The sequence below is a fragment of the Indicator indicator genome, chromosome 24 (genome assembly GCF_027791375.1).
Source record: "Indicator indicator isolate 239-I01 chromosome 24, UM_Iind_1.1, whole genome shotgun sequence".
Taxonomy (NCBI): domain Eukaryota; kingdom Metazoa; phylum Chordata; class Aves; order Piciformes; family Indicatoridae; genus Indicator; species Indicator indicator.
The window spans coordinates 2,649,766-2,674,814 of NC_072033.1; the positions used below are offsets into that span (position 1 = coordinate 2,649,766).

At 54.4% G+C, this 25,049-nt stretch overlaps 1 protein-coding gene across 2 annotated transcripts; it reads right to left on the reverse strand.

Annotated features, from left to right (window-relative positions):
- Positions 1–24,986, reverse strand: ZNF341 (zinc finger protein 341). 2 transcript variants are annotated; one of them, XM_054392038.1, is made up of 15 exons: positions 24,956–24,986; positions 19,676–19,786; positions 17,793–17,980; positions 16,352–16,504; positions 15,186–15,425; positions 13,666–13,846; positions 12,447–12,531; positions 11,142–11,354; positions 10,201–10,375; positions 9,187–9,395; positions 7,282–7,378; positions 4,977–5,109; positions 3,365–3,476; positions 2,165–2,235; positions 1–506 (listed from the first exon to the last, which is right to left on the reverse strand). In XM_054392038.1, the coding sequence occupies exons 1-15, from the start codon at positions 24,984–24,986 to the stop codon at positions 1–3; spliced, it is 2,505 nt and encodes an 834-aa protein (XP_054248013.1). The 2 variants fall into 2 exon arrangements, with proteins under 2 accessions (XP_054248013.1, XP_054248012.1); XM_054392037.1 differs by having other exon boundaries at positions 13,651–13,846.
- Between the last annotated feature and the right edge of the window lie 63 nt (positions 24,987–25,049).

Here is a 25,049-nt window from a genome sequence, read left to right on the forward strand (position 1 = left end):
TCACTCCGTGGTCTGGATGTACACAGGGACGGCCAGCATGGCGCAGGGGCCGTCCGAGGGGCTCTGCAGCTCAGCCAGGCCCAGGTTGGAGGCGATGCTGTTGGGCTGCCCGAGGTCCGGGTCGGCAGCTCCCGACCCCCCTACCACGATGGACAGGACCGCGTCCGACTCCTGGAAGGGCTCTTTGCTGGGGACTCCTTCGGGGGGGCTCTCCCCGGCCGCACTGTCCTTGAGCTCAGCCAGCCCCAGCTGGCCGGGGAGGGCCAGGCCTGCCTTGCGCCCCCGCGCCACACGCTTCTTCTGGGGCTTCCTGAGCTGCAGGTCCTTGTCCTTGGGGGAGCCCAGCCGGCACTTGTGGTCCTTCAGGTACTTGTGGCGGGTGAAGCCCTTGCCGCAGGTGGGGCAGCGGTACTTGTAGTTGCCGGTGTGCGAGCGCTGGTGCTCCACCATGTGGGCACGGCGGCTGAAGGACTTGTTGCAGTACTGGCACTTGTGGATCTTCATCCCTGCGGGGAGCGGTGGGGAGAGAGAGAGAGAGAGAGCTCAGTCAGAGAGCCTGCAGCCTACTGCTGGCCTTCAGGAAAGGTCTGCACCGTGATAAGGAGGTGCAGGATGGCTTCACCTCTACCTTCCAAGGAGATGTTCACTGGTACACAGAGAATGGCTTAGGTTGGAGGGGACCTCAGAGATCATCTACTCCATCCTCCATGCCATGGGCAGGGACACCTCTCAATTAGATCAGGTTGCTCAAGGCCTCATCCAACCTGGTCTTGAACAGCCTCGCTGGACAACCCATTTCAGAGTCTCACCACCCTCATGCTGAAGAACTTCTTCCTAAGATCCAGTCAAACCCTGCTCTGCCTCAGCTTCGAACCATTCTCCCTTGTTCTGTCTCCAGACACCCTCATGGAAAGGCCCTCTTCAGCCTTCCTGTAGGCTCCCCTCAGGTATTGGAAGGCAGCTTTAAGGTCCGCCTGGAGTCTTCTCTTCTCCAGGCTGAACACCCCCAACCCTCTCAGCCTGTCCTTATAGCAGAGGTGCTCCAGCTCTTGGATCATCTTTGTGGCCCTCCTCTGAACTCACTCCCTGATGAAAGCCTCAAACAGCCACCTCCTCATTCAAGAAGCCCCCAGCTTGCTAAGTAAAACAACTCAAAACCCTAAGGAGATATGAGGCCTTGAGCACCCTGGTCTAGTGGAACATGTCCTTGCCCATGGCAGGGGTGCTGGAACTAGATGATCTTGAAGGTCCCTTCCAACCCAAACCATCCTATGATAAATGGATTGTGCCAGGCAAATGTGCAAGAAAAGGACGAGCAGCTACACCTTGAATCACTGTGTTTAGGAGGGGCTAGCAGAAGAGTTCTTAGGTTTAAAATATCACCAGGAAAATCTGTCAGGTGACTGTGATCAAAATGCAAACCAGTGTCAAACTTTGATGTTTCTCAAGTGTATTTGGTAAGTAAAAAAAAAGTTTCACTTTGTTTTTTTCTCCCAAGTGTGAAATCATCCACTGCACTGTCAGCACAGTCCCAGCTGACCACTCTCTGCAGGGCTTTGCACACCACAGGCATGAGAAAAGACTTTCAGTTCTACCCCCAGAGACCGAAGTCTGAACATTCCCTAGGGCCTGGGAACAAATTATTTGTCATGATTAGGAGTGGGAGCATCGTTTTGGAACACAAGGAGAAAGGAATCAAATCCCATGAGATCTCCTTTTGAATGTGAGACGGTTTTGGGGAGAAGCAGGCAGAGCTCTCTGGATACTCATTTAACAGCAAACACATCCAGCTCTGCCTACAGATTGAAACTACCCTAGCAAACAACCCACAGCTCAGACACAGCTCACTTAGGCCTGCAGCTGAGGCAAAGAACCTAGAATGAAGAAGCATTAAGAACTGAGGCCTCTATGTGGGAAACACTGTGCCACAGCAAACTAGACTGAGGCTGTGTTAGCTGAGCAGTGGGAGGAGGGAAAGCAGCTGTCAGGATCATCCTGCACTCATGAGGGTATAAAGCAGAAGCCCTTTTACAGTTTACTGTCTCTTGTACCTCAGGCTTGCTCCTCCAACATGTTCCTGCAGCTCCACAGCACCCCCAGCCCCTTTGCTCCCAAGCAGCTGCAGCAGCAGCAGCAGCAGCAGCCTGGGCAGAGCTGCACTTACCCGAGTGGGACAGGATGTGAGCCTTCAGCTTGTCAGGCCTGTTGAACTCCTTATTGCAGCCTGTGTGGCTTCTGTAAGGACAATACATGCTGGTGAGCAGCCTGAACCAGCTGAAGAACCACCTATAAACACATCCTGAACCAGAAAGAGACCCAGAACCCTTTTTAGCAGCACTACTTCAGCCCTTCTGGAGAGGGGTCAGAAACACAAAGGCTGCTGCTGGGACCTGTGGCTTCTGCTAGACTACACACAGTCTGTGTCTGCTAAAAGCAGCAGGTTCAAGATCCCAGGTGATGACAAAAGTATTTTGGAAGGAACTACAGGTCTGCTGAGCAGCAGCTGAGGGAACTGGAGTTGTTCTGCCTGGAGAAAAGGAGAATGAAAGGTGACCTTCTTGCTCTCTACAACTTCCTGAAGGGAGGTGGGCAAGCCTCTTCTCCCAGGTAGCAAGTGAGAGGACAAGAGAAAAAGATCTCACGTTGCACTTGGGCAGGTTTAGGTTGGACATTAGAAGAAATTCTTCTAATTCTTCATTCTTCACTGAAAGATTTCTCAACCACTGGAACAGGCTGCCCAGGGAGGTGTTTGAATCCCCATCCCTGCAGGTGTTTCACAGAGGCAGAGCTGTGGTGCTGAGGGCCATGGTTTAGCAGCAGCCTTGGCACAGTTAGAGAATGGCTGGATTTGAGGATTTTAAAGGTCTTTTCCAACCAAAGTGATTCAATGGTTCCACCAGGTGGTTGGAGTAGGGAGAAGTCAGTCTTGGCTATCTCAGAAGACCCATGGCTGTGCCACGGATTTGGGATGCACCTACTGAACCTGGCTTTCTCTGACTCCTACCTCAGCTCCTGCTGCCAAGTGCTTTCTGAGACATGGCAGCTGGGGAGGACCCATCATTCTGGCAACCCTGTGCTCCTGGTCCCAGTGCTCCCCAGTGCAACTCCCCATGTAGGCAGGCCTTTACAAGCCTTGATGGACTGAGATGAAGTGATGTGGCCCCACAGGAGGTCAGTGACAGAGAACTGGGACTTCTGGGTTCCCAGTACAACAGCACACTTCGTTCCTGCCTCCCCAAGAAGCAGCGAATGGGCAGATGCCACACATGTACCCTCAGGTACCTGGGAGGGGGCATTTCTTCCATCCCAAGGCCCATGCCAACCCCACTGGGACATGCCACCAAGGTGGAGACAGGTTACATACGAGAAGGGGCATTTGTATTTCTTGAAAGGCTCGTGGATCAGCATGTGGCGCTTCAGCTTGTCCTTGCGGTTGAAAGCTGCATCACACACCGAGCACTTGAAGGGCTTCTCCCCTGGAGAAAGAGACCAAGAGTCACCAAGAGTCCAGTCACACAGGGCTGGCCCAGTCACCACAGGGCTGGCCCCTCTCATGTGGCAGCTGGGCCACTCTGCACCTCTGCAAACTCCTCCCAGCTTCCCTACCCTGCCTGGGTAAATGGATGGAGGCAATCCACACCACCCACGCTGCTCCTGCTCTCCAGGGCCAGCTTTCTCACCTTCTGCAACCACAGGCAGTGGGGAAGCTACCTCTGTCCCACTTCAGACTGGTGCAGTTCTGGGCATGAGGCCAAATCAAAACCATTTATAAAGGTTTTGAAAAGGAATTGGCTGGATGGTTGCAGTCAAAGGGTGATGGTCAACAGCTCAGCGTCTAAGTGGAGAGCAGTGATGAGTGGTGCTCCTAAAAGGTCAATGTTGGGACCAACTTTCTTTAACATCTTTGGCAGCAACATGGACAGTGGGGTGAAGGCACCCTCAGCAAGTTTGCTGAGGGCACTAAGCTGTGTGATGCAATTGACACACTGAAGGGAAGGGATCCATCCAGAGGGACCTGGACAGGCTGGAGAGGAGGGCCCATGACAACTTCATGAAGTTCAAAAAAGGCAAGTGAAGGTCCTGCAGCTGAGTCAGGGCAATCTCAAGCACAGATACAGGCTGAGTGGAGAATGGATGCAGAGCAGTGCTGAGGAGAAGGACTTGGGGGTGCTAGGTGATGAGAAGCTCAACATGAGCCAGCATTGTGTGCTGCCAGCCCAGAGCCAGCCCTGTCCTGGGCCGAGCCCCAGCAGCGTGGGCAGCAGGGGCAGGGAGGGAATTCTGCCCCTCCGCTCCACTCTGCTAAGATCCTACTTGGAGTCCTATGTCCAACTCTGGAGCCTGCAACATGAGAATGACATGGAACTGTTAGAGTGGGTCCACAGGAGGCCACAAGGAGATCCAAGGGCTGGAGCACCTTCCCCATGAAGACAGACTGAGAGAGTTGGGGCTGTTCGGCTTGGAGAAGAAAAGACTCCAGGGAGACCTTAGAACAGCCTTCCAGGATTTGAAGGCAGCCACAGGAGAGCTGGGGACTTTTTCCAAAGTCATGGAGTGAAAGGATGAGGGGAAGCAGCTTCAAACTGGAAAAAGCTTGGTTTAGATTAGACATGAGGAAGAAATTCTTCCCCATGAGGGTGGTGAGACACTGGAAGAGGTTGCACAGGGAAGCTGTGGATGCTCCCTCCCTGGAGGTGTTCAAGGCCAGGTTAGATGAGGCCTTGAGCAACCTGGGCTAGTGGGAGGTGTCCCTCCCATGGCAGGGGGGTTGGAACTGGATGATCTCGAAGGTCCCTTCCAACCCAAACCATTCCACGATCTCCTGAACCTCTGTTACTAAAACTAACTCACGGATTGCACTGGGCTGGGAGGGACCCTCCAAGGTCATCTTATCCAACTCCTAGAGTCAGCTCTGTGACTCTGCTTAGCAGGACAAGAGGCAGGCCATGGCAAGGGGGCAGCAGGGGCAGCCATACCCGAGTGGATGTGGGCGTGCAGCTTGAGGTAGTGCTCCCGGCGGAAGAACTTCTTGCAGATCTGGCACTTGAACTTGCTGCCCCCTCCGTGCGTGGGGATGTGGCGCCGCAGGTACCGCTCGCAGGGGAACACCTGCAAAGGCACAGAGCCCAGCCTGAGGGCCAGCAGCACGCCAGGCACGCTGCTGAGCCTGCAGCTGTGGCCTCTAGAGGATGTCTAAGAGGCTTGTGGTGATGGATTTCACTAGAAAGGGCACACTGAGAGAAGCGTCAGGTTTGGACATGGAAAATACAGACAGGGCTTTAATTAATTAAAAAGCAAGCAAACAAACAAACCCAACCTCAAAATAAGAGGGAAAGAGGGAAAGAGGGAAAGAGGGAAAGAGGGAAAGAGGGAAAGAGGGAAAGAGGGAAAGAGGGAAAGAGGGAAAGAGGGAAAGAGGGAAAGAGGGAAAGAGGGAAAGAGGGAAAGAGGGAAAGAGGGAAAGAGTGAAAGAGGGCAAAGAGGGAAAGAGGGAAAGAGGGGAAAGAGGGAAAGAGGGAAAGAGGGAAAGAGGAAAAGAGGAAAAGAGGGAAAGAGGAAAAGAGGAAAAGAGGAAAAGAGGAAAAGAGGAAAAGAGGAAAAGAGGAAAAGAGGAAAAGAGGAAAAGAGGAAAAGAGGAAAAGAGGAAAAGAGGAAAAGAGGAAAAAAGGAAAAAAGGAAAAAAGGAAAAAGGAAAAAAGGAAAAAAGGAAAAAAGGAAAAAAGGAAAAAAGGAAAGAGGAAAAGAGGAAAAAAGGAAAAAAGGACCCAAAGATAAACCATGAAATTCCAAACCAACAAAAAAAAATCTAACAGGAAGAAAAGCAAACAAAAAGCTCCAGCAAAACAAAATACTCAGTCAAGCAAAAAAAAAAAAAAAACCAAACAAACAAAACAAAAACCTCAAGCAAGAAAAATAAATCAAGAAAAATAAAAAACTCAAGCAAAAACAAGAACCCCTTAAGCAAACACAAAAACCCCTCAAGCAAACAAAAAAAAAAACCCTCGAGCAAACAAAACACCTGAAACAAAATATCCTTCAGACAAACTAAAAAAAAAAAAACACAAAAATGAAAACCTCAAACAAACAAAATCCTTGAAAAAACTCTTCAAACAACAGCAACAAAAAAAAACCCCAACCCTCAAACAAACATAAACTCCCTGAAACACAAAAAACCCAAACCCTCAAACGCACATAAAAATATCCTTCAGAAACAAGCGCAGAGTCCTGCATCTGGGGAGGAATAATGAACTGCACCAGTACAGGTTGGGAGGTAATCTACTGGAGGGCAGCCCTGTGGAGAAGGACCTGGGAGTCCTGGTGGATAACAAGTTATCCATGGGACAGCAGTGTGCCCTGGGGGCCAAGAAGGCCAATGGGATCCTAGGGTGTATTAAGAGTATGTCCAGCACATCCAGGGAGGTTCTCCTCCCCCTCTACTCTACCCTAGTGAGATCTCATCTTGAGTACTGTGTTCAGTTCTGGGCTCCCCAGTTTAGGAGGGACAAGGACCTGCTGGAGAGGGTCCAGCAGAGGGCTATGAGGATGAGTAGGGGACTGGAGCACTGCCTGGGGAGGAGAGGCTGAGGGACCTGGGGCTGTTCAGTCTGGAAAAGAGAAGACTGAGAGGGGATTTAATAAATGTTTATAAATATCTGAGGGGTGGGGGTCAGGAGGGAGGGGTCAGGCTCTGCTCACTTGCTCACTGTGATACGACAAGGAGCAATGGATGAAAGCAGCAGCACAGGAGGTTCCACCTCAACACAAGGAGGAACTTCTTTACTGTAAGGGTCACAGAGCCCTGGAACAGGCTTCCCAGAGAGGTTGTGGAGTGTCCTTCTCTGAAGCCTTTTCAGCCCTGTCTGGATGTGTTCCTGTGAAACCTGTGCTGGATTCTGTGGTCCTGCTCTGGCAGGGGGGTTGGACTTGATGATCTATTTGGGTCCCTTCCAACCCCTGACGTCCTGTGATCAGGTAGGCAGGGAGAGGAAAGGAGGAGGTAGGCAGGGAGAGGAAAGGAGGAGGTAGGCAGGGAGAGGAAAGGAGGAGGTAGGAAGGGAGAGGAAAGGAGGAGGTAGGAAGGGAGAGGAAAGGAGGAGGTAGGAAGGGAGAGGAAAGGAGGAGGTAGGAAGGGAGAGGAAAGGAGGTAGGAAGGGAGAGGAAAGGAGGTAGGAAGGGAGAGGAAAGGAGGTAGGAAGGGAGAGGAAAGAAGAAGGTTTCCTGCCCCCATGAAGAGCCCTAGCCAGGTGTCCAGGACAAGCTCCACAGCAGTCTCCCACTCACCTTCTGGCAGTGAGGGCAGGGGAAGTTGTGTGTGGCTGTCTGCAGATGGTGCTCCAGGGCCTCTGGGGTGGAGTATTTATTGACACACTTGACACACCTGAGTGCAGAGAGAAAGGACACAGCCTGAGAGCAAGGCTGTGGCCAGCAAGCCCCACTCCATGGGCAGCACTGCCCAGCACATTCCCCAGCCACCTCCCAGGATGATTTCTGACAGGCTCAGGTTGGTACAGACAATGCCACCACCACCCAGGTGCTCCCAAACCTCAGCAACCCACAGAGCCAGCTCACACTCACACTGCATCCTTCAGAGGGGGAGATGCTACAAAACTGGCTGCCTCTAAATTACTCCTGCTCTTCCACACAGACTCCCATGGAAGCATCCAGACCTCAGCATGTGCTGATGTGTTCACAGAACCACAGAATCATTTTGGCTGGAAGAGACCTCTAAGGTCATCCAGTCCAACCATTCTCTAATTCTACCAAGGCTGCTGCTAAACCATGGCCCTCAGCACCAGAGCTCTGCCTCTCTGGAACACCTGCAGGGATGGGGATCCAACCACCTCCCTGGGCACCCTGTGCCAGTGTTTGAAGACATTTTCTTTTGTCCTGTCACTTGTGACTGGAGAGAAGAGACCAAGCCCACCTGGCTCTGACCCTTCAGAGAGTTGTAGAGAGCCAGAAGGTCTCCCCTCAGCCTCCTTTTCTCCAGGCTGAACACCCCCAGCTCCTTCAGCTGCTTCTCTCTAGACCCTTCACCAGTGTTGTTCTCCTTCTCTGAACCTGCTCCAGCACCTCAATGTCTCTCCTGTAGCAAGGGTAATGTGTCTCCTCATGCAGACAAGCCCTGACTTCACCTTACTTGGAACACCTCCTTCCATCCTCACTGCACAGAGAGAGCAGCTCCCAGTGAAGGAGCTGGGAGCAGGGTCAGAGTGTAACAGCAGTTACCCATGGCTGGGGCAGCCAGAGAGTGGCATCCTTCCGCCTGGGTTCTCCAGCATCTAACAAAGATTTAACTCATGCCACCACCTGGGCTCTCTCCACCCAGTTCAGCTGATCTCACACATCCTGGCAGTATTTCTGCTGGAGACCTCTGCCAAAGCTGACTGCTGAAGGACCATGGGGACATGCACCACCAGCAGTGAGCACAGAGGCACCCACACCAACTATCTGCTCTGAAACCATTTTCCTTTGGTCAGTCTGAACTCTCCTCAGATGTAAGCAGGGCTCTGATGTCAAAGAACCCCACTAGCAAGCTGTAGGATGGAGTTCCACCATACAAGAACTAAAAATCATGCAAGAAATAGCAGAAACTTATTCCATGAAGCTTCTAAGTGACCTCATTGTCTTCTGGGCTTCCTACTCCTCCTCTATAGGCATTTCAAAAGCTCCAGAAGCTCTTCTCACCTACTTCACCTCCTTCTTCACCTACTTCACTTGATTTCCCCCTGCACCAGCAGAATGGCTTTCTCAGGTAGACCCTTGCACAGCAAAGGTACTAAAAGTTTTTTTGGGCCCAGCTTCTCCGGCCCACACTCCCATTCCTGCAGGTGTTTAAGACTCCTAGGAAACAGCTGGGAATGTGGCTTTCCTGGGTCTCTGGCCCAGCCCAGTGCAGGCTCAGCTGTGCCCATCTCACTCTTGGCTGGTACTAAGAGGACTCTTGCAGTGATGAGCTCTTCCCACGTAGCTGATCCCAGCCTTGGGAAGATTCCAGTCTCCTCAAAAGGCTCCTTGCATTCCAAGTGCTTGGCCCTAGCAGCCTGGCAGAAGGGCCTCTATTTTCCACCAAAAGAGCTGCAGGCACTCAACATGCAGCCCCCTCTGATGTCCCCACCACTCAGCCAAACAGACTCTGCACCCACTGACTCCCACAAGCCCTGGGAGCACCCATGGCTACTGTACTTGTACACGGCCACGTCCTTCTTGGGGCTGTGCTGGGGCAGCAGGCTGTGGGAGTACTGGTGGACACCCAGCTCGTACAGGGAGGGGAAGTCCTTGCTGCAGAGGTGGCAGCGATAGCTCAGCTCCTCCTGGTGGCTCTTGATGTGCTCAAGGAAGGACTCCAGCTTCTGGAAGGTCTGAGCACAGGTCTTCACCACACATTTGTACACCTGGCAGAAGAAGGAAGAGCAACTGGAGTGGCACACCATGGAAAGAGGGAAAATCCTCTGCCAACAGTGGCCTTCTGTTTTGGAAATCCTTGCCACTGGGTCACCTACAGAAAGGGACCACTGTCCCTTGAGCCACTGTGCTGGGACACAGCTGAGCTGAGGTTAGCAACAAAGCAGCACTGTGCTTCCCAGAGCATCCCACTGTGCTTCCCAGAGCATCCCACCGTGCCCACAGCCATAGCAGAGCTCACTCAGGGCTCAGCAGTGAAACCCTGCCCTGTGCTGCAGCAGGACACAACGTGGTAGTAAAACATCCCCTCCCTCTGCTGCCCTCCTCAGAAGGCAGAGGACAGTGCTGAGCACCTCAGCATCAACATGGTGACAGCTCCAGGGGAAGGCAATGGCAGAACCTGCCAGGAGCTGAAAGCTCTGCAAACACAGATGGTCAGGGCATTCCCTTAGAAAGGAAAGGGGGAGGAAACCTGAAACCACTCGAGTGGGTGAGACCACAACACTCCAGCAGTGAGTGTCCCACGACCTCAGAGCTGCCACCTACACTGGAAACTTCGGACTTTGCCTCTTTCCTTCTCAAGCCACCCAAACCTGCTCAGCTGACTTCTCACTCAGCAGGGTGGCAGCAGCAGAGCTTTTCAAAGCACACAGCTGCAATCCAGTCCCGCCAAGCAGAGAGCTGAGCTGCACTGGAAGCATTGGCAGCTCTACAGAAGCCAGACCCTGCAGCCAGTGCACTATGTGAAGCCCATCCCAATCTTGTCACCAACACAGGGCATCCTCTGTCCCCTACCTGCTCGTTCTTGTGCTGTGTCATGTGTGATTTGAGCTGGAAATAGGTGTTGAATTTACTGGGGCAGAACTGGCACTGGTAAGAGCTATCAATCAAGACCACCTGCTTGGTTTCCAGTTTGCCTGCCTCACTCTCTTCCAAGGGGCTCAAGTCTTGGGGTGGTGGTGCTGGATTCCTTGAGGGCTGCTGAGTCAAATCTGGAGAAGGGGAGAGAGAAAGTCACAGCCTGCCACGAGATAGCTCTGAGAGCTGCTCTGCAAGCACCATGCTGCTGAGACACAGCAGGCCTGGCACTGGCTTCAGGCTCTTCCTTCCTTCCTTTCAAAGTCAGACCCTTTAGATCAGGCAAATCTCCCTAACAAGGTAGTTTTACATTTGTCTACAGATCATTAAGGGCTCCAACTACTCCAGCTCCTTCTCCTCAAACCATTCTTCTTTTTCAGGGACATAACTGTGCTCTGTGGAGCAGAACAGCCTTCCACCAGTGAACCAGAACCAGATAGGAGACAAGAGCAGCAGCTCCAGCAGCAGCTCACAGTCCATGATGTCTGCAGAAGGCAGCTCCAGTGGGGCCTTGTCCTAGATGTGACATTGTCACTGCACTCCCTCCCCTCCTACCAGGACCAAGGCCACCAGCAGAAGGGGCATCCAGAAGCTCTTCTCTGCCTCAGTGACTTGCACACTGCAAACAAGCCTGCACTAAATCTCCACTGGACCTGTCTGTGTGGCACAAGCACTGCCAAAGCTGCACCTGCAGGGAGTCAGATGGAGGAGGACACTTCATCCTGTCTGCAATTCCTGCCAGCTGGTGTGGAGCAAATATGACTCAAGCCTCTAAAGCCCACAGGAGGCATGCAGACAGCACACACAGCCTCTGTCTCCCCCTGCTCCCTGCCTGGAGGTGCAGGGATGTGCAGACTCCCCCGCTCAAGCCCAGGCACATGGCATCCCCAGGCAGCAAACCTGTGCTCTCCTCATCCTCTGGCTGGTTGGGGTTCAAGGCCATGACCTGCAGGGTGATGGAGTTGCGGGAGATGGTGCAGCCCAGGCCTGGGGGCCACACTTTGTGGGTCTGCATGTGCTTCTTCACGTTGGACTTCTGGGCAAAGGCTCGCCCACACACGATGCACTGGAAGGGCTTCTCACCTGTGTGACTGGAGGCAGAAGGCACCACATCAGCAGAGAGAAGAGGCAGCCCCTAGGCATGGACTGTGGGCCAGCCAAAGGAGGGCTCTGAGATGTGATTAACTGGAGTAAGAGAGCTGGGAGAGGCCTGGGGAAACAGGCCCCGTGCACAGAGCAAACGCTTCTGGCCTGGGATGATGAGAAGTGGGAGAGGAAGAGAGCTCTGCAGCAAAAGCAGCACTATGGCTGCCAGGGTCTCTCTGTGTATCTTGGGCACCCCATCCCTTTCTCAGCTTTTTCTTCCCTATCAACCCTGCACATTTCTCTTTGACCTTGCAGCCCCTTTTCTCCCCGGATTTGCTCTCCCTTGTCCACAGCAAAAAGGTTTTTCTACCCTGCCTTTCTGTTGCAGGAGAAAGAGGGGACACATGAAGTGTGTCATGTGAGGAATCCAGGCTGGGAAGGGGTGCAAAATGACCACTTGCTCCTTCTCCTCTGTCCTGAGTCTGGCAGACTCTGCTGGGGGAAACTTTGGAGACTTCGACTGCCTCTTGCCAGAGGGGAGAGGAGAAGGGAGCGCAGAGGAGAAGGCAGCGCAGAGGAGAAGGGAGCGCAGCGGAGAAGGCAGCGCAGAGGAGAAGGGAGCGCAGAGGAGAAGGCAGCGCAGAGGAGAAGGCAGCGCAGAGGAGAAGGCAGCGCAGCGGAGAAGGCAGCGCAGCGGAGAAGGCAGCGCAGAGGAGAAGGCAGCGCAGAGGAGAAGGCAGCGCAGCGGAGAAGGCAGCGCAGCGGAGAAGGCAGCGCAGCGGAGAAGGCAGCGCAGCGGAGAAGGCAGCGCAGCGGAGAAGGCAGCGCAGCGGAGAAGGCAGCGCAGCGGAGAAGGCAGCGCAGCGGAGAAGGCAGCGCAGAGGAGAAGGCAGCGCAGAGGAGAAGGCAGCGCAGCGGAGAAGGGAGCGCAGCGGAGAAGGCATCTTGGAGTGAGAGGCATGAAAGGTCACCTTCCAGTGCAAGGGATGAGGGATCACCTCCCAGTACAGCACAGATTCTGGGCCTACTGGGCTGTGCAGACTCCCTCCCTGGAGCTGTGCCCACCTCCACCCCAGCCACTCTGCTGTGCCCATTACCTTCTGATGTGCTGCTGCAGGTCAAAGTTCTTGGTGAAGGCCTTATCACAGTAAGTACATTTCAGCTTGGGGGACTTGGGTTTGCCTGAAAGAGCAAGAGCACACCCGGGAATGAGATCGTGCAGCACAGGGCCCTCACCCCAAGGAATGTCTATTCAGGAACAACAAGAAAGGGCTTCTGAAAGGATAAGGTCTACCTGGCCAGACTGGAGAGAGGTTATGGGCACAAACTTGTTAAATGTAGGCTGAGCCAACTCTAGAGGTACTGAGGAGAGCAGCAGTGGAGGGAGCAGGACATCCCCTTCAGACATTAACCTCTCCAGGGACCCCCTCCAGCTGTGCTGCAAAGGACTTGAATGGCACAGCATTAGTGAGAGGAAGGGCCCTGGTTCTGCCTCTCTCCTGTGAACTCCTCAAAGGTCAGACAGCAGCCACAGCTCATGCATGGTCCTCCCATCCGGCAGATCAGTCACACCTTCTGTCTGCTGTGATAAACCAATGGAAGGCAGCAGATCTGTGGGCTGCTCCAGGAAACTCTGGCCTAGAGCTGCAGCCTGCATGGTCACTGACACCTCAGCAAACAAGGTTAACCTCTAGCATCTGTATGGTTGTAACTCCAGAGGCCCAGCCTGCCTGGGCAGGAAGGCCACTGTGGCTTTCTTCCACCCCTGTCACTCAGAAAGTGCTTGCATCACACCAGCACTGGGCTGGATCTGCCACTCCTCCATTCTGGAATGGGCACATCTCTGTCCTGCTTCAGCTGGGAGGTTTTCTTCACAGGTATTGAAACACATGGCAGGGTCTGCTGAGACCTTGAGAAGGGAGGCTTGGAGGCCAGGACACATCTAGCCCCACAGCCTCGAGCTGGGCAGTCTTCCCTGGGTTAAACCAGCCCCAGCTCCAACACCTGACTTTGCAGGACCTCCCCACCTCAGGTGTGATCCAACAAGCATGTGGCTGCAGGGATTCAGCACAGGCTTGCCCATGCAGCAGCTCAGTGACACTCCCTTCACATGCTCTCAGAGGGGACAGACGAGAAGCACTCCTGACAGCTTCATGAGGGCACCGAGTTCCTCTCCAGAGCTGCACACACAGCCAGTGCCACCCCTCCGGGCCTGCAGAGCCCATGGCTCAATGCTCCCCAGCACAGTGGCCTAGAAGCCAGTGCAGTGGCAGTGCAGTGGCAGTGCAGTGGGGCACTCACCTTCCTGCAGCCCGCTCTCCATTTTGCAGCGTCGGCTTTTGGCAGCGGAGGTGGCATCGAAGCCAACCACGGTGCCCCCTCCAGCACTGCTCAAAGGGGTGGCAGTGCCAGTGCTCTCTGACTTGAAGCCCTGCTTCCCAGGGCTGTAGACAGGAGGAGAAGGGTACACAGGGCTTTCCACGCACTGGCTTGGTACCTGCAAGAGTGCAGCTGGTCAGTGGAAGCAGCTTTGCTACACTGTGCCCTCACCTCTGTGCCCAGCACTTCCCACCCCAGGCCAGCAGTCTGGCTGCTTTCTGCCTCCTGCCACACTGGATCAAATGTGTGTCTCACCAGTCCAACAGCATGTCTGCAACTAAAACTGCATAGAATTGTTTGGTTGGAACAGCCCTCTAAGATCATTGAGTCCAACCACCAAACCATCACCACCATGGCCATCAAACCATGTCCCCGAGTGCCATGGCCACACCTTTCCTGAGCACCTCCAGGGATGGGAACTCCACCACCTCCCTGGGCAGCCTGTGCCAATCCCTGACCACTCTTGCAGCAAAGATATTTTTCCTCATCTCCAACCTAACTGTCTCTGGCACAATTTCAGGCAATTTCCTCTCTTTCTATCACCTGATACTAACCCTCACCTCACTCCAACGTCTTTTACAAAGAGTTGTAGAGAGCAAGGAGGTCTCCCTTTAGCCTCCTCTTCTCCAGACTAAACACCCCCAAGTCCCTCAGCTGCTCCTCCCCAGCCCTGCTCTCCAGACCCTTCCCCAGCTTTGTTGCCCAGCTCTGGACATACTCCAGCCCTCAATGTCCTTCTTGGAGTGAGGGCCCAAAACTGGACCCAGTGTGGCCTCACCAGTGCTGAGTACAGGGAGACAATCCCTGCCCTGCTCCTGCTGGCCACACCATTGCTGATCCAGGCCAAGATGCTGTTGGCCTTCTTGGCTACCTGGGTATACTGCTGGATCATGTTCATAGAGCTCCCACCAGCATCCCCAGGTCCTTTTCTGCCTGGCAGCTTACACCTGCACAGCATGAAATTCTCCTACTGAACATCACAAAGCATCCAGCAGCTACTACAGCAACAAGAGGACAGCAAAGAAACATCCTGAAGGAGCCACCTAGTCCCAGGGCTCTCAGCCTTTCCTCCTGTGCTCCAGGCCCCTCAGCATCTTTGTAGCCTCCACTGGTCTTTCTCCAGTAGTTCCTTGTCTCTCTTGAACTGGGGAGCCCAGAACTGGACACAGATGTGGCCTCACTAGGGCAGAGCAGAGGAGGATAAGAACCTCCCTTGACCTGCTGGCCACACTTTTCTGAACGTACCCCAGGATTCCATTTGCCTTCTTGGCCACAAGGGCACGTTGCTGGCTCATACTGAACTTGCTGCCCACCAGCACTGCCAGGTCCTTCTTCCCAGAGCTGCTTTCCCTGTACCTCCCTCCAGGCTGCACCTCCCCAGTGCTCCCAGCCTTGCTGGCTAGCAGCAGAGCAGGCGGCCAGCCCCGCCCCGGCCCCGGCCCCGGCCCCGGCCGTACCTCCATGGGCGGGTAGGGCTGCATGCCCAGCGTCTGGATCTCCACGGCACCGCTGGCTGCCATGGCAGCAGGAGCGTTGTACACTTCCACCACCCCACCGCCCCCCGCGCTGGGCTGCCCGGGACCCCCCATGCTCGGCGGGGGAGGTGGCGGAGGCTGAGGAGGGGGTGGCGGTGGGGGAGGCGGTGGTGGGGGCGGCTGGGAGAGGTAACCAGCCCCGGGGTGCATACTCAGGCTGCTCTGAAACCAGAAGAGGAGAGACAGACAAGGTGTTGACCATGCAGCAGCGATGAGCGGGGGGTGGGTTGTTCCCTCACACACCTTTCCATACCCCTACACAACCCAGCACCTGCAGAACAGTGACAATGTCTGGTCATAAGGCTGGAACAGGCTGTGCTGCCTTCCAGAGGCTTGCCGACAGACATTGTCTCCTCCAAAACCCAAGCACTGAGGCCCCACTGCTTTATTTTTCACTTTAGATTTAAAGTTTCTAATGCTTCTAGCTGAAAAAAAAAAAAAAAAAAAAAAAACAACCAAAACCAAAACATTTTCAGAGCATGGACTGCATACAGCCTGGCCAGCTCCAAGGCAACCATCCCAGGATGAAGGAGATCCATGGAGCAAACTGACAAGGGCTCTGGAAGCCAACCACTCTATGAAGGCTCAGCAGAAGGCTGGAGTGGCCATGTTACAAAGATCTGAGCATCCAGGAGCACAGACACCAGAAGAGAGCAGGCCCTGGAGCTCTCCTGTTGTTTTTAGAATCACAGAATCATTTTGGCTGGAAAAGCTCTTCCAGATCATCCAGCCCAACAGTTCTCTAACTACCAAGCCTGGAGCTAAACCAGGTCCCTCAGCACCACATCTTTGCAAGGGTGGGGATGCAACCACCTGCCTGGGGAGGCTGTTCCAGTGTCTGAGAACCCTTCCTGTGAAGGGTTTCTCCTCACGTTCAACTTAAACCTCCCTTGGTGTAACTTGTGGCCACTTCCTCTTGTCCTGTCAGAGAGGAATGACCTCTCACTCCTCCCCAGGCACACTGGGAGGGCGCCCAGGATTCAGTGCTGAAGCAGATCTCTAGAGTCTGATCCACCCAGCAGGACTCTCCTGCTGTCCAAGCACAGCCCCGTGCAGCAGGACTCCCTGGGCCCATCGGTGTCCCTTACCTGCGCCGGGGGCTGCACGGTGGGCATGGGCTGGTCCAAGGATGTGAAAGCAGACATGGCTGACATCAGCACCTCATCACTCACCAAGATGTTCCCCTGCACCAGGGTCTGGATCAGAGGGGATGGGGGAACAGCTATGTATGTAGAAATTTGCTGAAGGGAAAGATAAAAAAGAAAGCACTGTTGACCAGCAACAGGACAGACACCAGCAAGGGGACAAAACAAAGAACAAAACCCAATGACACTGCAATTTACTGGGCCTCAGACACTCAGCTCTCACAGCCCCTGCTCAGCAGAGGAGCCACAGGAATTACCTGCAGCTAGAAACTGTCTACATGCTGAGGCCATGGTAGTTTCTAGCCCTTACAACAAGGTAGCTCCAGAAGTGTTCTTCAGAAGAGCAGGTAAAAAATGTGACAGCAGGTTGGGAAGTGGCCACTGGCTACAATTTAAAGGAGGAGTTATTGAACAAGATCTGCAGGACAATCTGGGGTTATTGAACAAGATCTACAGGACAATCTGGGGTTATTGAACAAGATCTACAGGACAATCTGGGGTTATTGAACAAGATCTGCAGGACAATCTGGGGTTATTGAACAAGATCTGCAGGACAATCTGGGCTTATTGAACAAGATCTGCAGGACAATCTGGGCTTATTGAACAAGATCTGCAGGACAAACTGGCCATGGACAAGTTCTGGCCTCTCCCAGTTGCTTCCTTCAGGTAGGGAAAATGGAGAGCTGAGGGAGGCTGTTCTGGCTGCAGATACTGAGCATCTGGCTCATCTCTTCAGACTTAAGGGAGGAAGGCTCTCCTCATGTTCTAGGGGGAAACACCCCAAGTTTGCAGCTCTGGGCAGCACCATCCACTGGCACTGGATTAACTTGAAAGGAACAGTTGGCCTGAAAGCACTTTGGAAACCACCACGATTGCAGGCACAGTACATGTCACGCACAAAGGACTTGCTCCTGAGAAGTCAGCTGGGAAGGAGTCACTCCAGAAAGGACATTCCCTTAGCACTCATCACACCATGGCACATGGACTTCCTTGTAGGAAACCAAAAGGAAGGATGAAGTTTCCAGACATTGCCCTCCACATCAGCCCAGGGGTCAGCAAGAGCCTCCAGGCATGAGGTCAGCCTGCCAGGCTGTGCCCCTGGGGCTCTTGGGTAGAGCCAAGATCTGGCTGTAGCACAGACACAACATGAAACCCCTCCTTGCCTTGAAAAAGGGCTGTCAGACACTCATGCTGGAGGATCCCTTGCTGCAGAGGACCAGGCAGCTTTAACCACAAGGTCAAAAGCCAACAGGACCACAAGTGAGCCTCCTAGAACAGATGTCAGTGATGGGGCACCACTGGATCTGAAAGCATCACCCAGAGGTGCCCCCAGTCCCAAAACCATGGTGACAGAGCAGCAGAGGCTCTGCCTGCTGCCCAGTACCTGGCGGCTGGCACTGGGAGCCGGCTGCCCCGTGGTGATGGAGGGGCTGTACACACTGTTGGTGGCCAGGGAGACTGTGGAGAGGGAAGGAGCATTGCCCTGGCACTGCTCTCTCTTGTGGATCATGAAGGCAGGCAGGGAGTTGAACTGCTTCTTGCACTTCCCACAGAGGAACACATCTTCATCATCTGCAACGAAAGGGACAGGGTCAGTGCTCCAGGCTGTCCTCTGTGTTCCCCAGTGCTGCACCTAACAACCACAGCTGCAGGAAAACAGACACCTTCTGGATCTTAGCACCTCAAGGACATCATCATCATCATCATCATGAGGTATCAGCTGCAAGGGCCAAACTGTCCCTCCTGCCTAGTCCCAGCACTCCCTAAAGCCAACTGATGCAACTGAGTCCATCTCAGCCCTATTCCTATATACAAAACCTGGTCTACCCCTGGGACAAACTGAATCCTTTTGTCTGTCTTCTCATCCCAGACATGACCAACCAACCCAGCCTTGCTGCTGTAGCACCTCTGCTCTCACACCAAACAGCTTCTTCCATAGCCCCTGTGTCACACCAGCCAAGGCAGGTTTTATGACTCAGGTTGCCCAAAGGAAGAGAACTAACTTGGAGCAGGGGACACGGATAATGGCAGCTTGTGTCTGCAAGCCACCCTGCCACCAGACCAGAGGCATCTTTGGTGCCTCTGCTTGATGTTAGAAGCAAAAAAAGAGACAACCCAGTTACTATGTCCTAGATGAGATCTGCAGCACTGGCAAACCACACCAGCACAGACCATTCTGAGCTCAGCCCAGTCAGACTCCCAGGGCTCTACCTCCTGTCTGAGTCACTGCCTGAAGCAGGACGTTTTTGGGGACACAGGCTGCACCTCCTCCAGGGGATAACCTAGCATCTACCCAGCGAGTCCTAGGCAAGCCCTGTGAGTGTTGATGGGCACAGAAATGCCCAGCTCCCACATTCATTCCCACTGCACGACTGGAGCAGCTGCACAGGCCCAGGGGATAAGGAAATGCTCATTACATGGAAAATGTGAACAGTGACAAGCAGGAGTGGCAGAGAGAACTGCTGCTGCCCCCCTTCATGCCTTTTTGTGAACACATGAGCAGGTTCATGGTCATGACTGTTTCCATCTCTGCTTGCTTGGGCACTGCCCCTTCCACAGAATCACAGAATAGTAGGGGTTGGAAGGGACATCTGGAGATCATCGAATCCAGCACTGCTGCCAAGGAAGGCTCACCTGGAGAAGCTCACACAGGAACATGTCCAGGCAGGTTTGGAATGTCTCCAGAGAGGGAGACTCCACCACCTCTCTGGGCTGCCTGCTCCAGGGCTCTGTCACCCCTACATTCAAGAAGTTCCTCCTCATGTTTAGATGGAACTTCTCATGTTCAAGTTTGTGCCCATTACCCCTTGTCCTGTCACTGGGCACCACTGACAAAAGCCTGGTCCCGTCCTCCTGACACCCACCCTTGAAGTATTGATCACCACTGATGAGATCCCTCCTCAGGCTGCTCTTTCTCAGACTAAAAAGCCCAAATCCTCTCAGTTATTCCTCATCAGAGAGATGTTCCCTTCCCCTCAGTATCTTTGTAGCCCTTTGCTGTACCCTCTCCAGCAAGTCCCTGGCCCTTTTGAACAGAGGAGCCCAGAACTGGACGCAGTACTCCAGATGTGGCCTTACCAGGGCAGAATAGAGAGGGAGAAGAACCTCCCTTGACCTTCTGGCCACACTTTTCTTGCTGCACCCCTTCTCCTCAGGACTCACAGCACTGGCAGATGACTGATGCCAGAGTCACAAGCACAGGCTGTGGGAAGAGATCTGCAGCCCTCCTACCCCTCCTCTCTCCCTCCCAGTGCTCCCAGCACTCACCCATGGACTGGATGCCACTGGAGGAGTTGACATTCTGAGCAGATGGGTCTGTCACACCTCCCTGACCATCCAGCAAGGACTGCACAGCCAGCACAGTCTGATTGTCCATTCCTGCAAGGAGACACAAGCAGGGATGGTCCCTGGAGCACAGCTGGACACTGGCAGCTCGCTCGTGAGTCACGGAGGGAAACTGCTCTCTGCCTGCTGCTGGCTTCTCCCAGAGCCACACTCACCTTCTCACCCCCCTCTACACCTCACTGAAGAGACATCCACCTGCCCCTGTACATGCTGTGACACAGGAAGGAAAGGGAAGGAGGAGAAGGAAAGCCAAAAGAGAGCTTGGTTTGAGGCATTTGGTGTAGAGAGGAAGGATGCTTACGAAGTGCAGGTATGGAAAGAGCTAAGAATCACAGAATCACAGAGTGGTAGGGGTTGGAAGGGACCTCTGGAGATTATCAAGTCCAAGCTCCCTGCCAAAGCAGGATCACCCAGGGCAGGTCACACAGGAACACGTCCAGATGGGGCTTGAAAGTCTCCAGAGAAGGAGACTCCACAACCTCTCTGGGCAGCCTGCTCCAGGGCTCTGGGACCCTCACAGCAGAGAAGTTTCTCCTCATGTTGAGGGGGAGCCTCTTGGGTTCCAGTTTGTTTTCATTTCTCCTTGTCCTATTACTGAGCACCACTGAATAGAGGCTGGCACCTTCATCTTGACACCCACCCCTCAGATATAATAAGATCCCCTCTCAGCCTCCTCTTCTCACAACTGCACAGAAGAAGGAGGAGACATTTGGGATGTCACAGGCCAGATGGGGCAGCAGCCTGGGTGGATGTGCCTGTGACAGTGACACAGCCCACACAAGCACTGAGCAGGGTGAAGACAAAACCCTTGGTGTGCAGCAACTCCATCTCAGCAGCAGTCAGAAATACCTCCCTGTTTCCAGGGCCAGCATTCCCAGACACAGGGCTATGAACTCCAGCAGGATTCAGATCCAGCTTTTAAGAAGGAAACAGGAAGTGTGGGTGTCCCTGAGAGAGATGCTTTGGGAGGACCTGCTCAGCCACCAGCTGCCACCCTGGTTCTGGGACACACCAGAGAGCAAGACCATGGCTGCCCCCCACTCCCAGGACTGTGCTCCTCCACAGCCTCCTCTCCAGCAAGAGCTGCCAGCTGCTCTCTCTCATTTCCATTCACAGAATCATTTATTCTGGACATTTTAAAATCATTTTAGAAATCTAAATAATTCTACAAATATTTCCTATAGAAACTGGAAAAGGCCTTTAAGGTCGTCGAGTCCAACCATTAACCCAACACTGCCAAGTGTTGAGGAAAAACTCGAAGGGTGCTGGAGCCCTGGAGCAGGCTGCCCACAGAGGTTGTGGAGTCTCCTTCTGTGGGGACTTTGGAGACCCACCTGGATGTGTTCCTGTGTGACCTGCCCCAGGTGACCCTGCTCTGGCAGGGAGGTTGGACTGGATGATCTCTGGAGGTCCCCAACCACTCTATGAAGTGCACTGCTAAACCATGTCCCTCAGCACCACATCCACAGAGCCTTTCAGTCCCTCCAGGGGTGGTGGATTCAGGACGTTTCCTTCCTGCTGGGGACTGCCCATCTAATCCACAGCATTTTAAAGATTCCCTAAATACTCATTTCTCCTGCATCTCCAGTGTGAAGCAAGGTACAGTCAGACTCTGCGAACACCACTGCCAATCCATGGCAGCAAGAGGAGGCTGCAGACACTGCACATGCCCCTGGGGGAGAAGAGAGCACTGTTCTCTACCTGCTGGGGAGCAGAGGGCACCAGCAGCTACTGGCAAGCAGGAGATCACCCTACCTGACACACTGGCAAGAAACCAGCCCTTTCACACACACCCCAGGGAGGCAGAGCCAAGCTGCAGGTCCAGTTCTGCAAGCCTGTGCTTGGCCAGAGAAGCTGCCACCAGCCCTGCAGGACAGCCCCACCAGCAGAACGCCGCTGGAGCACCCCTGGGTGGATCTTCTGGCAGCCACACAAGCCCTGCTTTAAAACACACCTCCTCTTGGACAAAGAACCTCCTGGGCAACTGCAGAGGCACACCAAACCAAGGGAGTGAAATGGAGCAGCCCTTCTTCAGCATGAGGAAGCTACCAGGACAGGAAAGGAAAAAGAGGGAGCAAAAATCCAGGTGAAGCGTCTCAAGCAGAGTTTGCATCAGGAATTCCACTCCTGAAGTGCCTGGCACTGGGCAGCTGGGTTTTCTTCTGGCACACAGCAGATCTTCCATGTAATAAAGGCAGATGAGTGCCTCAACCCTGCTACCCTGAGGAGAAGCCAAGGCCTGAAGGCAGGCAACAGTGATGCAGCAATATTGTCAGGGTTGTGTTCAGCCTCCTGCTGGAGACAGGGGGTCCAGGATAACAGAAAGAGCATAGAACCACAGCATGGTCTGGGTTGGAAGGCACCTCAAAGATCATCTAGTTCCACAGGCAGGGACTCCTACCACTATACCAGGGTGCTCAAGGCTCCATCCAGCTTGGCCTTGAACAATTCCAGGGATGGAGCATCTACCACTTCTCTTCAACAACCAGGCTGCACTTCATTCCTCTGGCAATTCACACAAGTGTCCACGAGTCCCAGCAGTGTCACAACACAGAGGGAAATCCCCCAGTCCAATAACCCAGGCAGAGTCTCTCTGCAGTCACTGGGGTCACAGAGATGCCATTCACAGCCATCCACAGGCTCCAAGAGAAAGCTTTGGATTGATCATGAACCCATTACAGCCAGCAGCAGTCTGCAAGGTGTTCTTCACAGCCATGAAACCTCAAAACCAAACCCTCTCTTCTCCTCTCTCCAGGCTTTCCCCAGAGCCTGACCAAAGCAAGGCCACATGGGGAAGCCAGGACAACACTACAGGACTACTGATTTGTGCTCTTCCCTTTCAGACTTCTCCCAGCTAGAGATGGAACGAGATTGTTGAGGTGCTACTTCCCCCTCAAGCCCTGAGTTCTGAGTCTTTTTTTCTGACCAGCTTGCTTCAGTGACAGGGACAAGACACTCTGCCCCTTGGCTGCCACACACCTCTGCCAAATCACCACTGGCTGGTAACCCAATCAAGAAACAAAACAAGAGCTCAGCTGCTGAAAGCTGCCAATTGTTGTGAAGCTAAAACAAACAAACAAGCAAAGCACCACCAGGTTTATTTTCTTCACTTGGCTCAAATCTTTTGATCTCACAGGATCAGGGAATTATTGAGGCTGGAATAGACCTCAGAGATCATCAGGCTCAGCCTATGACCCAAGACCAGCACATCGACCAGACCATGGCACTAAGTGCCACATCCAATCTTCCCCTAAACACCTCCAGGGATGGTGATTCCACCACCTCCCTGGACAGTCCATTCCAGTGTCTGATTTCCCTTTCCATGAGGAAGAGCTTCATAACATCCAACCTAAACCTCCCCTGGCACAGCTTCAGGCCATGACAAGTTGCCTGGGAGCAGAGCCTGACCCCCACTTGGCTACAACTTCCCTTCAGGTAGTTGTAGAGTGTGATAAGGTCCCCCCTGAGCCTCCTCTTCCCCAGGCTAAACAACCCCAGCTTCCTCAGCCTCTCCTCATAAGCAACTGACCTGTCAGTCAGAGAGAAATGTTTCTTCTCTGCTCTCTTCCCACTGCTGCCATCACAGGTGCTGTCTGCAAAGCACAGGGTGATGTCCCCATGCAGGGCCTCCCTCCCAGCCAGCAGCATCCTCCCACATCAAGGGAAATCGTGGGTAATCCAGTTTAGGGAATAAATGCCTTGTGAAATAGTTTTTCCTCCAAATGGGCTGACCCTCAGCACAGGTCAGAGTGCCACAGCTTAGCACATCCATAGAATCACAGAATGGTAGGGGTTGGGTAGGACCTCCAGAGACCATCGAGTACAAACCCCCCTGCAAAGCAGGATCAGCCAGGGCAGGTCACACAGGAACACATCCAGGTGGGACTTGACATTCTCAAGGGAAGGACACTCCACAACCTCTCTGGGCAGCCTGTTCCAGGGTCCCAGCACCCTCACAGTAATTTTTTTTTCTCATGTTGAGATGGAATTTCCTGTGGCTGAGTTTACATCCATTGCCCCTTGTCCTATCACTGGGTAGCACTGCAAAGAGCCTGGCTCCATCCTCCTGGCAGCCACCCTTCAGACATTTGTTGACATTTACAAGGTCTCCTCTCAGCCTTCTCTTCTCCAGACCAAACAGCCCCAGGTCTCTCAGCCTTTCCTCATCACACAGATGTTCCAGTCCCTTCCTCATCCTCACAGCCTCCCTCAGGCTTCCTCCAGTGGCTCCCTGTCACTCCTCTAGAATTAGGGAGCCCAGAACTGAACACAATACTCCAGATGTTGGTGTAACCAGGACTGAGTAGAGACCAAAAGTCCCCTCCGATGGCACCTGCCTGCTGCACAGTGTCCCAGCGCTCAGCTGTGACATGCGAGCAGGAGTCACTCCCCTGCACCAGGGACAGCAGGCAGGCACTGCCCTGCTTTTGACGGGCAACACAGACACCTGGCACCCACAGCATGAGAGGCCAGCACCCACCAAGCGTGACCACCCCCGGGGCACATCGGTGGTGCTGGCAGCCGGAGCCCCGGGGATGGGGAGCTGTGGGACCCAGCATGTCCCAGCCAGCTGGGCACAGGGGCACAGGAGTGGTCGGGGTGCCCTTGGGACTGCTCGTCGCGTTTAAGGGGCACAGAGACGAGGGCGAACGGAGTCCACCGGAAACAGCGGCTGGGAGATCAGGGGCTGCGATGGGGACCGGGAGGTGGCGGGGTGCACCGGGCACAGGGCTAACGGGGGCTGCCCGGTGCATGGAGCACTGGGATGGGTGGCGTGGGGATGCCCTAAGGCAAAGGAAGAGGATGGCACAGGCCCAGGTTACCGGCAGGTGCCAGGGATGGCCCAGACAACCGAGGACAGCGCGACGAGCCCCGGGCTGGCAGCGGGGGATGCCCGGTGCGGTCCCGCCCCGCCCCCGCCGTTCGCGCCGCCCGCTTGCCCCGGGGCCGCGCCGGTGCGCGCCGCCGCGGGGGTGGGAGTGTGGAGTGGAAGGGGAGAGGGGCGCGGCCCCCGCGCTGCCGGAAGGCCCCCGCACCGCACCGCACCGCACCGGGCCAGGCCTCTGCGGGGTGGCCCCGCCGTGGCCCCTCATCCCGCCCGGCGGCGGCGGCAGCGCGGTGCGGCGGAGGTGGGCGCGGAGGGGGGAACGAGAAAAGGCGCATCCCCGGTGTCGGCCCGGCTGGGCTCGGCGGCCCCGTTACCTTCCAGCGCCTCGAAGATCGCCTGCGCCATCTTGGAGCCGGGGCGGCCGCGACCCGCCAGCCGGAGCGGGCACCGGGAGCGGCGGCGGCGCCC